The 14,455-nt window shown below is 35.6% G+C and overlaps 1 protein-coding gene across 1 annotated transcript in view; it reads left to right on the top strand.

Annotated features, from left to right (window-relative positions):
• LOC103596472 (UDP-glucose:glycoprotein glucosyltransferase 2-like) overlaps nt 1-14,455 on the top strand; it is a gene marked incomplete at its 3' end in the record, with an annotated part of 80,697 nt that overhangs the window by 32,479 nt on the left and 33,763 nt on the right. Inside the window, exons 5-6 of the mRNA XM_008580110.1 lie at nt 757-931; nt 11,427-11,523. Of these exons, the coding sequence (XP_008578332.1) occupies nt 757-931; nt 11,427-11,523 (272 nt within the window). The remainder of the gene's footprint in view (nt 1-756; nt 932-11,426; nt 11,524-14,455) is intronic.

The raw sequence follows: 14,455 nt of genomic DNA on the forward strand, positions 1-14,455 counted from the left end.
GTCAGCCAGTCTGTGTCTTTTGATTAGGGAATTTAATCCTTTTACATTAAGAGTTGTTATTTAAAAGTGTTTATTTAATCCTAGCATTTTATTGATTTTTGTCTGGATGTCTTAGGTGTTTTTTGTTCCTTTCTTTCTGATTTACTGTTTGTTTTCTGTATTAGTTGGTTCCTTGGGTTGTAGATAGCCTTTTTGTTTGTTTGTTTTCTCTTCATGGATGCCATTTTTATTATACTAGTGGGTTTTGATTTTTCTTGGGTTTTTATGGCAGTGGTAGTTGTTTTTCAGGTACCAACCCAGTATTAGTGGAGTGGGAGACAAGGCTGGTGGCTATTTTGTGCTTATTATGTGCACAATGGCGCCAGTCACATCCAAGATCCATCAGTAGTGTCTTTGTTTTTTTAAAAATTTGGAATCTGTTTTCATGAAGTATGAGCTATAATGAGAAATTACATCCTTTTAATTAAAGAAAATATAAATTTTATTTCACTGAAAATTATGTTGCCATTATATGCTATTGTTTAAAGATAATGAAACTTGTTGAAAAATATTTTTATTGTTCAATTTTGGATTAACCAGATTTTTTTATTTTCTATCATTTAGGAGAAGTTATGTATACAAAGTCACCATAGTAAATTTATTTTTCTGTGATTATGTATATTATAAATTGATAAGCAGAAATTATAAAGTGTCATATTTCCAATAAACTGTTAACTTTCATTTCTTTTAAAAGGTTGTGTTTTGTTTTCCTTTTAGGCCCAGACCGTATCTGTTTAAAGGAGATCATAAATTTCCTACAAACAAAGAGAACTTACCAGTGGTTATCCTCTATGCAGAAATGGGTACTAGAGCATTTGGTTCATTTCACAAAGTATTGTCTGAAAAAGCTCAAAATGGGGAAATTCAGTATGTTCTTCGCCATTATATTCAGGTATATGCCTGATTTTTCCAAGATTACTTTGGCTCTAGAAAAATAATTGTTTTGATAATTTCCTTATTAGATTTACATAATAATTTTCACCATAATAGTTACTTAAGATCTTTTTTAACTTAACACATCAAACGTGAATTTTATGTGGAGAAATATATTGGGATTCCTTCTGTTCTGGGGGTGTCATATTTAATTATTTTCGTCATGTTCATATATCTGGCATAGATTTAAAACAAATGAAGAAACAAAAATGTGCTTCAATAATGTGTGTATAATATTTGCTAGGACTCACATACAATTATTTTTAGTAAAAATGTATCACAGTGAAGAAATCTGATTTACTTGATATACTGATAGTATATATTAGGTCAAAGTGCCAAGCATGGTATAGGAATACTCTTACCCCCATTTCTTTTGAGAGGTGACTGCTTTGTCACTCAGATTTCTCATCAAATGTGTTGTATTGTCCCTCACTTCCCTAGCTTCCCATTGCCATCACAGTATCACATTATTCTGTTTTAATAACTTCATAGCACTTATAACTGTATCTCAAATTTATTTCTTTAACACCTCCAACACATACACACATGCACACTAGAATTTAATGGTCATTAGAGCAAGGACTTTGATTTTTTATTTTTATATTTCTAACATGGAAAGGGTGTTTTAATTTCCATTTTCCACATTATTAATGATTTACATATTAATATTTAATAAAGCATTACAAATATACTTGTAAATTGCCTATTCATATCCTATGTCTATATTTATATTGGATTATTTTTCTCAGTGATTAAAAGGTGTTTTTTATATATTCTGAATACTCATCTTCCATAATTGTAAACATCTTCTTCTAGTATATTTCTGGTCTTGTATTTTAAAAAAATTGTTTATGGAAAAATTGTTTCACTGAGCACAAGTATTGTGATGTAGTGAAATTTGTCCAATTTTTTCTTAATGATTTCCTTCATGATGTCATAAAGACATTTCCTTATCTTTTCTTGTAAGAGTTAAAGTTCTGTTCTTTATGTTTTACTCTTTGATCTATCCAGAATTTATATGAATATGCTGTGGGGTAGAAATGTAATTGTTTTTTTCCATATGGAAAATCACTGGTCCCCACATCATTCTTTGAACAGTCATGTCTTTATTCCACTTTGTCATATACCAAGTTTTCATATAGGCACATATATGTTTTGGACTCTCAATTCACCTGGGAGTGTTACTGCTTAGTTGTATGGTAAGTCAATGTTTAACTTTATAATAAACTATACCAAATTGTATTTCAAAGTGGTTATACCATTTTACATTACCACCAGCCATAAAAGAGAGTTCTTTTGCTCTAAATCCTAACCATTTGTTAATATCAGTTTGGGGATTTTAGCCATTCTGATGGTTGTGCAGTGGTATCTCATTATGGTTTTACTTTGCATTTCCCTAATGACTAATGAAGTCAAGTGACTTCCTATGAGTTTATTTGCCACCTATATATTTTAGTGAACTATTTTTTTGAGTTTTAAGAGTTTTTTTTATATGTTCTGGATACAAGTCATTAATCAGATATGTGATTTGCAAATATAACAATCTGTGACTCATCATTCTCTTAACAATGTCTTTTGCAGAGCAAAAGTGTTTTGTAAACTCCAGTTCACCAATTCTTTAATGGATTATATTTTTGGAGTTGTATGTAAAAATTCATCACCAATCTCAAGATCATGCAGATTTTCTTCTAGGAATTTTATAGTTTTATATTTTACATTTAGGCTTATGATCCATTTTGCATTGATTTTTGTGTAAATTGTGAGTTATGTGTTAAGATTAATTTTTCTTCTCCATCGAATTTCCTTTATGCCCTTGTAAAATATAATTAACTCTATTTGTATGCATCTATTTCTGGCCTCTCTATTCTGTGTTGTTGATCTGTATGCCTATCCTCACATCAATACTACATGGCTTGATTACAATAGCTTTATAATGAGCCTTAAAATCAGGTCATGTGAGTCCTCCAGCTTTGTTATTCTTTTCCAGAATTTTTTTTTATTCTAGTTCCTTTGCCTTTTTATGTAAACCTTAGAATCAGCCTGTCTGTATCTACAAAAAATCCTGCTGGCATTTTGATTGAGATTACATTGAATATGTAAATCAAATTTGTGAGAATTAACATCTTAACGATATTGAGTCTTCTAGTTGATAAAAATTGTATATCTCTTGGTTTACTTAAATATCCTTTGATTTCTTTCATTAGTGTTTTTCTTCCTTTCCAATTTATATGCCATTTATTTCTTTTTCTTACTTTATTGTAATGATTAGGGCTTCTAGTTCAACGTTGAATGTGAGTAGAGAGAGGATATCTTTGCCTTTTCTTGATCTTGGGGGGGAAAGCATTTGATCTTTCACTATTAAGTATTATATTAGATGTAGGGTTTTTTTATTTTTGTTTTTTTTAACATGACCTTTATTAAGTTAAGGATATTCCCTTCTGTTTGTAATTTGCTGAGAGTTTTTATTATGAATATATGTCGAATGTTGTCAAATGCTTCTCTCTACTTATTGAGATAATCATGATTTTACTTGTTCAATCTGTTAATATGGTAAATTATACTGAATAATATTCAAATGTTGAAACAGCCTTGCAGTCCTTGGATGAATCTCATTTAGTTTTGATGTCTTATGCTTTTTATATATTACTGGGTCAATTTGCTCATATTTTATTTAGGGTTTTCACATTTGTGTTCCTGAGTGATATTGACTTCTAGTTTTATTTTCTTATGTTTATCTAGTATGAGTATTAAGTTGTTGCAGGCATCTAAGTAGCAACTGGAATGTGTTCCCTCTTCTGTTTCCTGGAACAGACTGTGTAAAATTTGTATTAGTTGTTCCTTAAATATTTGGTAGAAATGAAACTATATTGGCCTGGAGGTTTCTTCTTTGTAAAATTTTTAATTACAAATGTGATTTCTTTGGTAGATATGGGACAATTCAAGTTATCTATTTTGTATTCTTTGGTAGTTTGCTTTTTTCATGGATTTGATTCATTACACGTAAGTTGTCAAATTTATGGGTAGAAAATTGTTTATAGTATTTTCTTATTTTTGTTTAATGTTTGAGGGGAAAGTAGTAATGGTCCTCCCCAACACACACACACTTTTTTTACTTTTTATAACTGATAGTAATAATTTGTTCATCTCTTTTTTTCCTCACTCACCCGAGCTAGAGGTTTATCAATTTTCCTGATCTTTCACAACAAACAGCTTTGGTTTCATTGTGACTTTTTCCGTTGTTTTTCTGTTTTTAATGTTGTGCGTTTCTACTTTAATATTTATTATTTTTTTCCTTTGCCTTGCTTAGGGTTTAGTTTTCTCATCTCATCTATATCTAGTTTCGTCAGGTGGTACTTAGGTTGCTGAGTGTAGATCTTTTTTCTTTTCTAATATAAGTGTTGTTACATGTTTCCCTCTAAAAACTGCTTTAGTTGAATTCCACACATTTTTATATATTGTATTTTAACATTTATTTGAATCCAAATGTTTTAAATTTTCTTTGGAGACTTCCTCTTTGACCCACAGTTATCTAGAAGTGTTAATTTTTGAATATTTGGTGGTCTTCCAGACTTTTTAAAAAATGATTTCTAGTTTAATTTTGTTATGGTCCGAGATCATACTTTGTATGATTTTTTAAAATTTGCTAAGTTGTGTTTTATGACTTAGAATAAAATGTAGTTTTGTGAATGCTCTGTGTACACTTGAAAGGAATTCTGCTTTTATTGGGAAATGTTGTATAAATATTGATTAGGTCATGTTGGCTCATAGATCATCTGTATTATTGATTTTATGTCTGTTCTATCAGTTACAGAGAGAAAAATGTTGAAATCTCCGCCTATTAATGTAGATTTGCCTATTTTTTCTTTCTGTTCTGTCTTTATTTCTATTTTTTGTGGCTAGTCTGTACAGGAACAAAACCCTGATGTTATCAGCACCACACTTTAACCAACTGAGCTAATCACCCAGTCCCTATGTCTTATATATTTTGAAGTCCTGTTATTAATTCTTATACATTAACACTATATGTTCAGTTGTAGAATTCAATCCTGTATCATTATGTAATTTACCCTCTTTATCCCTGATAATGCTTCCTGTTCTAAAGTCTGTTTTGTCTGATATTATTATATCTATTCCTACTTTTTTTTGGTTAGTGTTTGCATGATATGTCTTTATCCATCTTTTTACTTTTAACCTGTCTATGTCTTTATATTTAAAGTGGGTTTTTTAGACAGCATATAGTTGGATCTTGCTTTTTTATTTTAACCGACAGTCTCTATTAACCAATGAGTTAATTTAAAGTAATTCTATATTGTGGTCTTAAAAATCTACCACTTTGCTATCTAGTTCTGTTTGTTCCATTTTTGCTTTGTTTCTCTGTAGGAAATGTGTCTTTTTTCTGACTGTGTACGAGATTTTCTCTTTGTCTTTGATTTTAGGAATTTGAATATGAGATTCATAGGTATTTATCTTGTATGTGTGGTTGATTATCTCACAAATTTTGGAAAATTCTTGGCTAATATTTTTCCCTGCTTCCCTCTTCCCTCCCTCCCAACTTCCTCTCCATTTTCTTTCTTTTTCTGAGATTCTGATTATGTTTACATTAGAACAGTTGATTTTGTCCCATAGCTCCTGAGTATTCTGTTCTGGATTTTTTGTTTTGTTTTCCCACTAATTTTTTTTCTTTGAATTCAATTTGGATAATTTCTATTGACCTACCTTTAAGTTCATTGATTTTTTTTCCTTGGCTGTGTCAAATTTACTTCTGAATCTTTTGAAGGCATTCTTCATTCCTGTTACTGTGATTTTTATTTCTAACATTGCTATTTGTCTCTTATAGTTTCCATATATGTGTTGAGTTTGCCTCTCTGATCATGCGTGTTGTCTAGTTTTTCCATTAGAGCCTTAACATACTAATCATTGGATAGTTATTTTATATTCCCTACTGATAGTTCTGACACCTTTTTGTTCTCTCTGATTCTAGTACTGGTGATTGCTTTGTCTCTTCAGACTGTTTCGGTGGTTTTTTTTCCCTTGTATTTTGGATATCTTGTGATTTTTTTGTTGAAACCTGGGCATGTTGTATAGGACCATAGATACTGGTCATGAGTCTTGGCCATCCTTTTAGTGTGAGCAGTATTGAGCTACTGTAGTCTGGAGCTGGTTGGGTTTAACATTTGCTGTTCACTTGGCTTTGGGTTTGCATCTTCACTTTGTACAACTTCCCAGAGAGAATATGTTTCTTACAGCTTTCCCAGCTGTATTTCAGTGTTATCTTAATTTAACTTTTTTTAGAATGGTTTTTTGGGGGATGGGGGGGAGCTTGTAAAGGGGACAGGGTTTTAATTCTCTGATGTTCTGATTAAGCCTCCTTTTTGGGCAGACAGTATGAATCTGGATTTCCAAGTGTTCCTGACCCTCTTTCAGATAGAATGTTGGGTCTAGCAGGTATTCCTGCCCCTTCTCTGGGTTAGAGCTTTCTTTTCACCTATGTTGTTTCTCCCATCAGCAGTGGGTTTCCACCAGTGCTCTATGACTACAGTTTTATTGCCCTTGCCTCTGAAGATTAAGGCTTTGGTTCTATAGGGGAGATATATCTGAGTGGATTTCAGCAGTTACTTCTCTTCTCTCCCAGCCAGTACCACGGTGGAAGCTTTCTCAGGACTCTCCCCAATCTTCCTTGTGCAAGAGGGTGCAAGCCTCCCGGTGCTTGGAGCTACCAGGGGCTTCACACTCTCACATCAGCTCACACTTGGCCTTTAGCAGGTGTTATAAATGTTTTGTCAATTTCTAGCTATATCTCCATGCCAGCTTCACTAGCATCTGGTTCTATCTGTCGCAGGTATTCAAATGCTCAGTTTCTGTTTCTTCCTGTAAGTACTTTTTCTCTGTTGTCTCTACTGTCATCATTCTCTTCCCACCTGCTTGCTTTATTTATTTATTTAGAGAAAAATTTACAATGCAAAAAAGTATGAAAATAATATAAGAAATCTCTTTCTATATACTACCCAGAATTGATGGTTAACAGTTTATATTTTCTTCAAGTCTATTTTTTAATAAAAGGAAGAAAACTTTAAAAATAAAAGTCTCTTTTGTCTCCCATTATCAGTCTCATTCCCTACCCTGACACCAAACAGGGGTGTTTTTAAAAAAAACTTCTTTCACCCCTGGAGATCCTGCTTCTGTAGATCTGGCATACTGGTTGAGAATATATATGTTTTAAAGCTTCTCATAGGATTCTGATGCTATCTAATATCTGTCCACTGAACAAGGAGAAAGATGAGACTTTCCAAATCCAAGAGAGAGGAAGTCATAACTAAGTGGCTCTTTAATAAAGATATGAAGCTTATAAAATTGTTTTCTCCTAGAGCTGCTTTGATTCCACAGCTTTGCTTCTTACATGGAGAATCCAGAATTTAAGTTTGTTTGTGCTGATTGAAGCTACCTTTTAACTTCTCAAAGCAGTAATATATGATTGTAAAAGAATGAAAAAACATAAATTACCACTATTTATGTGGAAAACTGGGTTTTCTTTGAAATAGAAATTTGTGAGGAAGAATCTGTCTTCCCTTCCTTTCTCCCTCCTTGCACATTTATTGGATGCTATGTCTGTGCCTGAATTGCTGTGTAACAAACCTAGTGGCTTAACGTGGTAACAACTTATAATTTTTTTTTATTCTGTTGGTTGATAGTCTGAGCATTTCTTCTGCTGGTCTCATTCACGCAGTGGTAGTCACAGTACCAGATTAGGGCTTGAGTATTCAAGTTATCCTCACACACCTGTCTGGCCGTTGGTTCTGGCCGATGGCTGGAGTTCCTTGGTTCTCTTCTGCATGACCTCTCATTTTACAGTAGGTTAGATTGTTATTCTTCCCATAATGGTTGGCTTAGAGTCTCAAAAAGTCAAGAGTGGAAGTTGCAATGCCTCTGAAGCCCTAGGCCCAAGAAATCATACACTGACACTTCTGCCACATTGTATGAGTAAGTCACAAGGCCAGCCAGATTCAAAAGAATTGGAACTATTTCTTGGTAGGAAGGCCACTTTGCAAAAGTGTGTGGACATGAGAAACGGTTATTCATTTCTGGGCACTAGTATAATGATCTTTCACAAATGCCAGTGAGTTGGGCACTATGCTAAGTACTGGTGATGGAAGATGAATAGCTCATTTCAGTATCTTAATTTTGTTTTCTATATTTTGATAATTAGTGAAGCAACAGTATCAATCTCAGGGGAGGACTCTAAACATATTGCCCATAACATGTACCAATATCAATCCACTTACATAAGTCTGGTGAGACAGAACAATCACACAAGTTAAATGAAGCAACTTTATTACTCACAGGTTGGCAGCAAGGGACAGTAGAAACCTAGGATTCATGGCAAGCCATTCCTCCCCCAAGGCCCAGGATGGACGGAGTTTCATGTGCCTGTGCTCCATGTTGCCCCAGTTGAGGGAAACTGAAAGCATCCTTTGCCCTGGGTTTTATCCCGCAGGGGCACTTGACAATCTAGGCTAAAGTGTTTAAAGACATCCTGTTCTAGGAGTGACAGGAACAGAGCCCAGGCTGTTCCAGTCAGTTCCTCTTTATCTCAGAATGTTGCATTCCCAGTTCACTTTGTAGTTATTCTGGGAACTACAAGTGAGACAGCAGGGAAGAGCTGGGTTGCCAAAGCCACCTGGGGACTTGTCCTGTAATAACATCATATGAAATGTTTTTTCTCCTTGTGATTTATCATTCTCAACTTTAATTGTTCATTGTATAATTTTGAGTGAGTTATTGCTAATTAGTAGAAGTGGGAAAATCTTAGTATTCTTGAGTGTATTGGCAAAATAGAAGATAGATATTTGTGTAATCTACACAAAGATGTATAAAGTAAAATATAAAGTGTGGTTGTATTGGATATGTGTGTAATTTGTAAAGACAAGTTTAAGTCATTAATTTCATAAATATTTGAATTCCTTTGTGCCAGGCACTGTTCATATAACAGTGAATAAGATAGAAACATTCCTTGTTCTCAGAGAACTTCCATTTTAGTGGCAGGAGATGCAAAACAAATAAATACATTTATGTTAGGTGATGATAAAAGCATTTCAAGAAAAACCAAATGTGAAAGAAAAGAGGATCAAGAGTAAGGGGCTAGAGTATGCACACAAAACATTTTATATAGTCTAATACTCTTATGCCAATAATTCTCAATCTTTTTCCCAACTGAGTTTGCCAGAAGGATAGATGCATTACCATCAATAACAGTGGCACGTTAAGGCTGTTATTCTCTACTGGGTGGAGATGAGAAGCAAATCAGAAAACAAGTGGGAGTGGGAGATATAAGTATATGTTTGCCTTCTTTAAATTTCCCCCACGTGATTCTAATATGCCCCTAAAGGAGGTATGCCCATTTATTGAGAATCTGTCCCAAGTTATTACACTGTGAAATCATATTAACACTTTGGCATTTGTAGCATCAAATTATAGCATTTTATTTAATGAATGACATCTTATACATTCAAAATAGCTATAATGTAAATCTAGTCAACATGTAATTCTGATAAAAGTAGACTTATTTATGCTGCCTTTTGTACAGATACCTTTTTGTGGGGAAAAGAAATAGAAAAATGAAGAAATTTTTTTCTCTTCAGCAGATTTGACCTATGAACATTTTGGTTTGCCAATACAAACTTTTTAAACTACAATTCAAATTTTATATTAATACATTTTCAAATGGGAAAGTAAATATGAATTTAATAAGCATTTTTTTTATTACTAAGGAGCTAATAACTTTCCAGAACTGATAATGGAAATTGATTATGTGAAATTGCATTTCTTTCATAAACTGTAACAAGATATGTGGTTTTACAGCTTCGATTTGCTTAGCCACCAGCCAATTGTCTTTTGAGTGGATAGTCAAAGTCTATTTTTAAATTGAGTTGTATGAAATAAAAAAATCTAAAAAACTTTCAACTTTGTCAGATTACTATAGTAAATAACCTAGTTTCCATATGGTATCTTTCATTATAGCATATTCCTGAGAAATTAGCAAATTAAATTTTAGTATGGGCAGCAATCTTAAATACTTGTCTGCCTATCTGAAACTAATTATTACATAGTCTTATTTGGAAATAGAACATGTCAGGGAGTAGTCACTCTGCTCAAATACTTATTTTAAGGCTGGGGGAAAGTTTAGGGAGGAAAGTAGAGAATAAAAAGAGTAATACACAATGAAGGTTCTCCTTCCCTCTAATTTCTACCCCTTCCTCTATCATGTTTAGGATTGCAAAACTGCCCCTGTGCAAGCCTGAATTAAGCGAAGACATGTAGCATCTTCCAGGGATTTGCTGAGCACTAGGTTAAACTGGTTTCCTAACCATTGAAATAATATGCCAAATGATAATAATTGCAGCAGAACTGCTAAGAATTTCAGTCTGGAAATTGGAAAAAAAAAACCTTAGATATCTTCTAAAATATAGTGTACATCCATCTAGATTGCTTCTTTTTGAATAAAATGTGGTGACTTCTCTTGCTTGAGGGGGTAGTCTCTAAAAGTAAATTTTATATTTGCCTTTATAAAAAGAGGAAAATTAACTACCAAAATTCTGATCATAAATATTTCAGACAACTCAGTTTTATTCACCTGTAACCCCTCATTGTAAGAACAGATATCAGTTTGTAGTATTTGGTATAGTTTAATCATTGAGAGACTTGAAGAAAAATTTAATCATATTTCTAAGGCACTAAGTTTTTTTCCTTTGCCCCTCCTTTAGGCAACACTCTAGTTGTCCTACATCTAGACAACTAGCAAATGAATTGCCTTTGCTGATTTAGTAAATCTTGTGGAAGTCTCTAAAAGGAGTACAGTTTTGCTGAAACTTGACTGTATTAGACCCTTAGTTAACTCTTCGGAGACATGGGGAAGTTGTCATGGTATAACAGAAAAAGATCATATTTTTTCAAAAGTAATTTTTTACTTTTTAAAAAGTAATTAAAGCAGTAGAGTCATGACAAAGTTTTTAGAAAGTAAAGGAGTATTCATCAACCAAACTCTGGTTCCTTGGTAGACTATGCAGAGAGAGTATAAAAGTCCCCAAGTAATAATAATTTCACAGTGATTAAAAACCTTCGGGCTGGCCCGGTGGCGCACTGGAGAGTGTGCCGCTTGGGAAGTGCGGCGGCGCCTCTGCCAAGGGTTCGGATCCCATGTGGAGACCGGTTTCTGCTCACTGGCTGAGTGCGGTGTGGGCGCAACACCGAGGGTTGCGAACCCATTGCCAGTCCCCGTTACGGGCGCGACACCGAGGGTTGCGATCCTGTTACCAGTCAGTAAAAAAGACAAAAAGGAAAAAAAAAAACAAACAAACCTTCAATATTAGTAATTTACCTAATGTCTTAATACACTGAATTTAAAACAATATATTTGACTAAGTATTTTCTCTTTTTATAAAATACATGTGTTTGAACAGAAACCAAGCTCACGGAAAATGTACTTATCTGGCTATGGTGTAGAACTAGCAATTAAGAGTACAGAATACAAAGCATTGGATGATACCCAAGTTAAAAGTAAGTTTTCTATCTCTGTACTTAAGTAGAATGAAAAGTCATAGACTTACATACTTTTGTTTTTTAAAAATTTAATGAATATAATCCTACATGTGTTCATCTGAGGCTGGGGACAAGGGTGAACATGTTGTTTCTTAGTTTGGAATTTAAGCTGAAAGAAATGTTTTTAATATTATTGTGTTCTCAAAAATTCTTTAAAAGTAGGAAATAGTATATTATTTTGCTTATACCAAATGGCTTCCTAGCCATTTTCAGCAACACATAACAAACAATAATACTGTATGTAAAGTACACTGAGGCAATAGATGAGGCTGCTTATAGGTAGAAGTGACTGACCCAGGAATTCAGAATGGCCCATGTCCTGCCCAGATGCTGTGGGGGTCCTGAAGGGATCATTACCTCCATAAACCTGTAGCTCATTGGTGACACACTAGCTTAGGAAGCTTTGTCTGTATTTATTTATATTGAAGTTTTTATTTATAATAAAGTTATGATGATGGATTTTTTTTTTTTTAAGCAGGATGGGAGAATGCTGTGAATTGTTTAGGTGAGGTTGGTTCATCAGAATTGTGATCTGCAGGGCCGGCCCGGTGGCGCACTGGAGAGTGCACCGCTTGGGAGCGCAGTGGCGCTCCTGCCGAGGGTTCAGATCCCATGTGGAGACTGGTTCCCACTCACTGGCTGAGCGCGGTGCGGGCGCAACACCGAGGGTTGCAATCCCGTTACCGGGCAGTAAAAAAAGACAAAAAGGAAAAAAAAAATAATAATAATTGTGATCTGCAAACCAGTATCTGTCTATAGTTGTTCTTTGAACTAATGCATGCTCTAGATTAAGAGACTCTTGAGGCCTAAGTAAACTAAACAAGGTCTCAGAACTGTTACGGACATCTTTTGTTACCTTGTTCAGCTGAATTCATTTATGCCTGATTTTTGGTCAAGAGTTTTTAATTTATTCATTTATATGCACTCAGATGTGGCTCTACTTCAGCTTTGTTTTTCTGTTCAGGATCTTGTCATGGAAGCCCTGCCTTGATCAAAGATGTAGTTCTGGCTGCTCCTACTGAATTGCTTCAGATAAAGATCTGAATTAATGTATTTTAAATATGTTTGGGTAAAGAGTTACTGAAAAAAGTATAGTAAAATAATATACAGATTTTATATATATCTGTATAGCTTATATATAGCTCTATAATGCTTTTATAATTTAGCATCTTATAGTCATGATAGTATTTAAGGCATTTTCTACCTATTCTCGGGCTTGTAGAATATTCTTAAAAGTCAGGTGATCACATATGAGAGGTCTTCAAAAACTTCATGGAAAGACTTGTATTATCTTTTTTTTTTTTTTTTTTGTCTTTTTCTGTGTCCGGCAACGGATCGCAACCCTCAGTGTCACCCCCGTACCGGACCGGGACCGGCAACGGGATCGCAGCCCTCGGTGTTGCTCCTGCGCCTCACTCAGCCAGTGAGCGGGAACTGGTCTGTATGTGGGATCCGAACCCTCGGCGGGAGCGGCGCCGCACTTCCCAAGCGGTGCACTATAGCAGTGCGCCACTGGGCCGGCCCAAGACTTGTATTATCTTTTAATTCCATTTTGCTACCAGCTTTCTGAAGTACTTTTGTATGATCTATATTATTATGCACCAAATTCTTTTGTCAGCCTGTTATACATATTTGGAATATGTCTTCTCCCCATTCAAAGTTCCACTCCTTTAGTTCAGTTCTTTTTCTCTCTGCATGTGTGTATTGGGCTTTTAACTTGCTACTTCTCTGATCTTTGGTCTGCAATGCTCTCAGTCTTCCCCGCCCCCAAAATAGGTTATTCAAACTACTTTACACAGTTCCTTCAAAATGAACTTCTTGTGGGCCGGCCCGGTGGCGCACTGCGCTAGTGCGCCGCTTGGGAAGCGCGGTGGCGCTCCAGCCGAGGGTTCGGATCCCACATACAGACCGGTTCCCGCTCACTGGCTGAGCGAGGCGCGGGAGCAACACCGAGGGTTGCGATCCCGTTGCCGGTCCTGGTCCGGTATGGGGGCAACACTGAGGGTTGCGATCCGTTGCCGGACACAGAAAAAGACAAAAAAAAAAAAAGAACTTCTTGTGATGAAAATCTGACTTTGTGACTCCACTGGTTAAAATCTTCTATTGGCTACCTATAGCTTCCCTCCTAAATTCAGGTACTATAGTATAGCAAATAAAGCTTTTCACTATCTGATTTCTTTCTGCCTTTTCACTCTGCTTCAGCCCCCTCTCATTTGTACCTTCTGGTCTTGCAACACTAAGGTACTATACAGAATAATTTTCTGTTCCCTGCCTGCCTCTGTGCAAAGCCTTTATAACCTCTAGTAGTTCATTCCTTAGCATATGCTGTTCCTTCCGCCTACAACCCTTTCTCCTTCTTCCATCTCTTTCATTTCATCTAAAGCCTACTCAACTTTAATACTCATACTGGTATATATCACTTAGTGCCTCGCAGATGGCTGCCTATCTTCCTGTTGTGTCAGAGGATGGTTTTCCCTTTTCTGTATCCCTTTCTTTTTTTTTTTTTTCCTTTTTGTCTTTTTTCGTGACCGGTAATAGGATCACAACCCTCGGTGTCGCACCCGTACCGCGACCGGCAACGGGATCACAACCCTCGGTGTCGCGCCCGTACCACGACCGGCAACGGGATCGCAACCCTCGGTGTCGCGCCTGCACCGCACTCAACCAGTGAGCAGACCGGTCTCTATATGGGATCCGACCCCTCGGCGGGAGCGCCGCCACACTCCCAAGTGCTGCACTCTACCGAGTGCGCCACCGGGCCTGCCCTTCTGTATCCCTTTCTTTTTTTTTTTTTTTCTTTTTTGTCTTTTTTCGTGACCGGTAATGGGATCACAACCCTCGGTGTTGCACCCGTACCGCGACCGGCAACGGGATCACAACCCTCGGTGTT

Source organism: Galeopterus variegatus, unplaced genomic scaffold (genome assembly GCF_000696425.1).
Source record: "Galeopterus variegatus unplaced genomic scaffold, G_variegatus-3.0.2 Scaffold2021, whole genome shotgun sequence".
Classification (NCBI taxonomy): domain Eukaryota; kingdom Metazoa; phylum Chordata; class Mammalia; order Dermoptera; family Cynocephalidae; genus Galeopterus; species Galeopterus variegatus.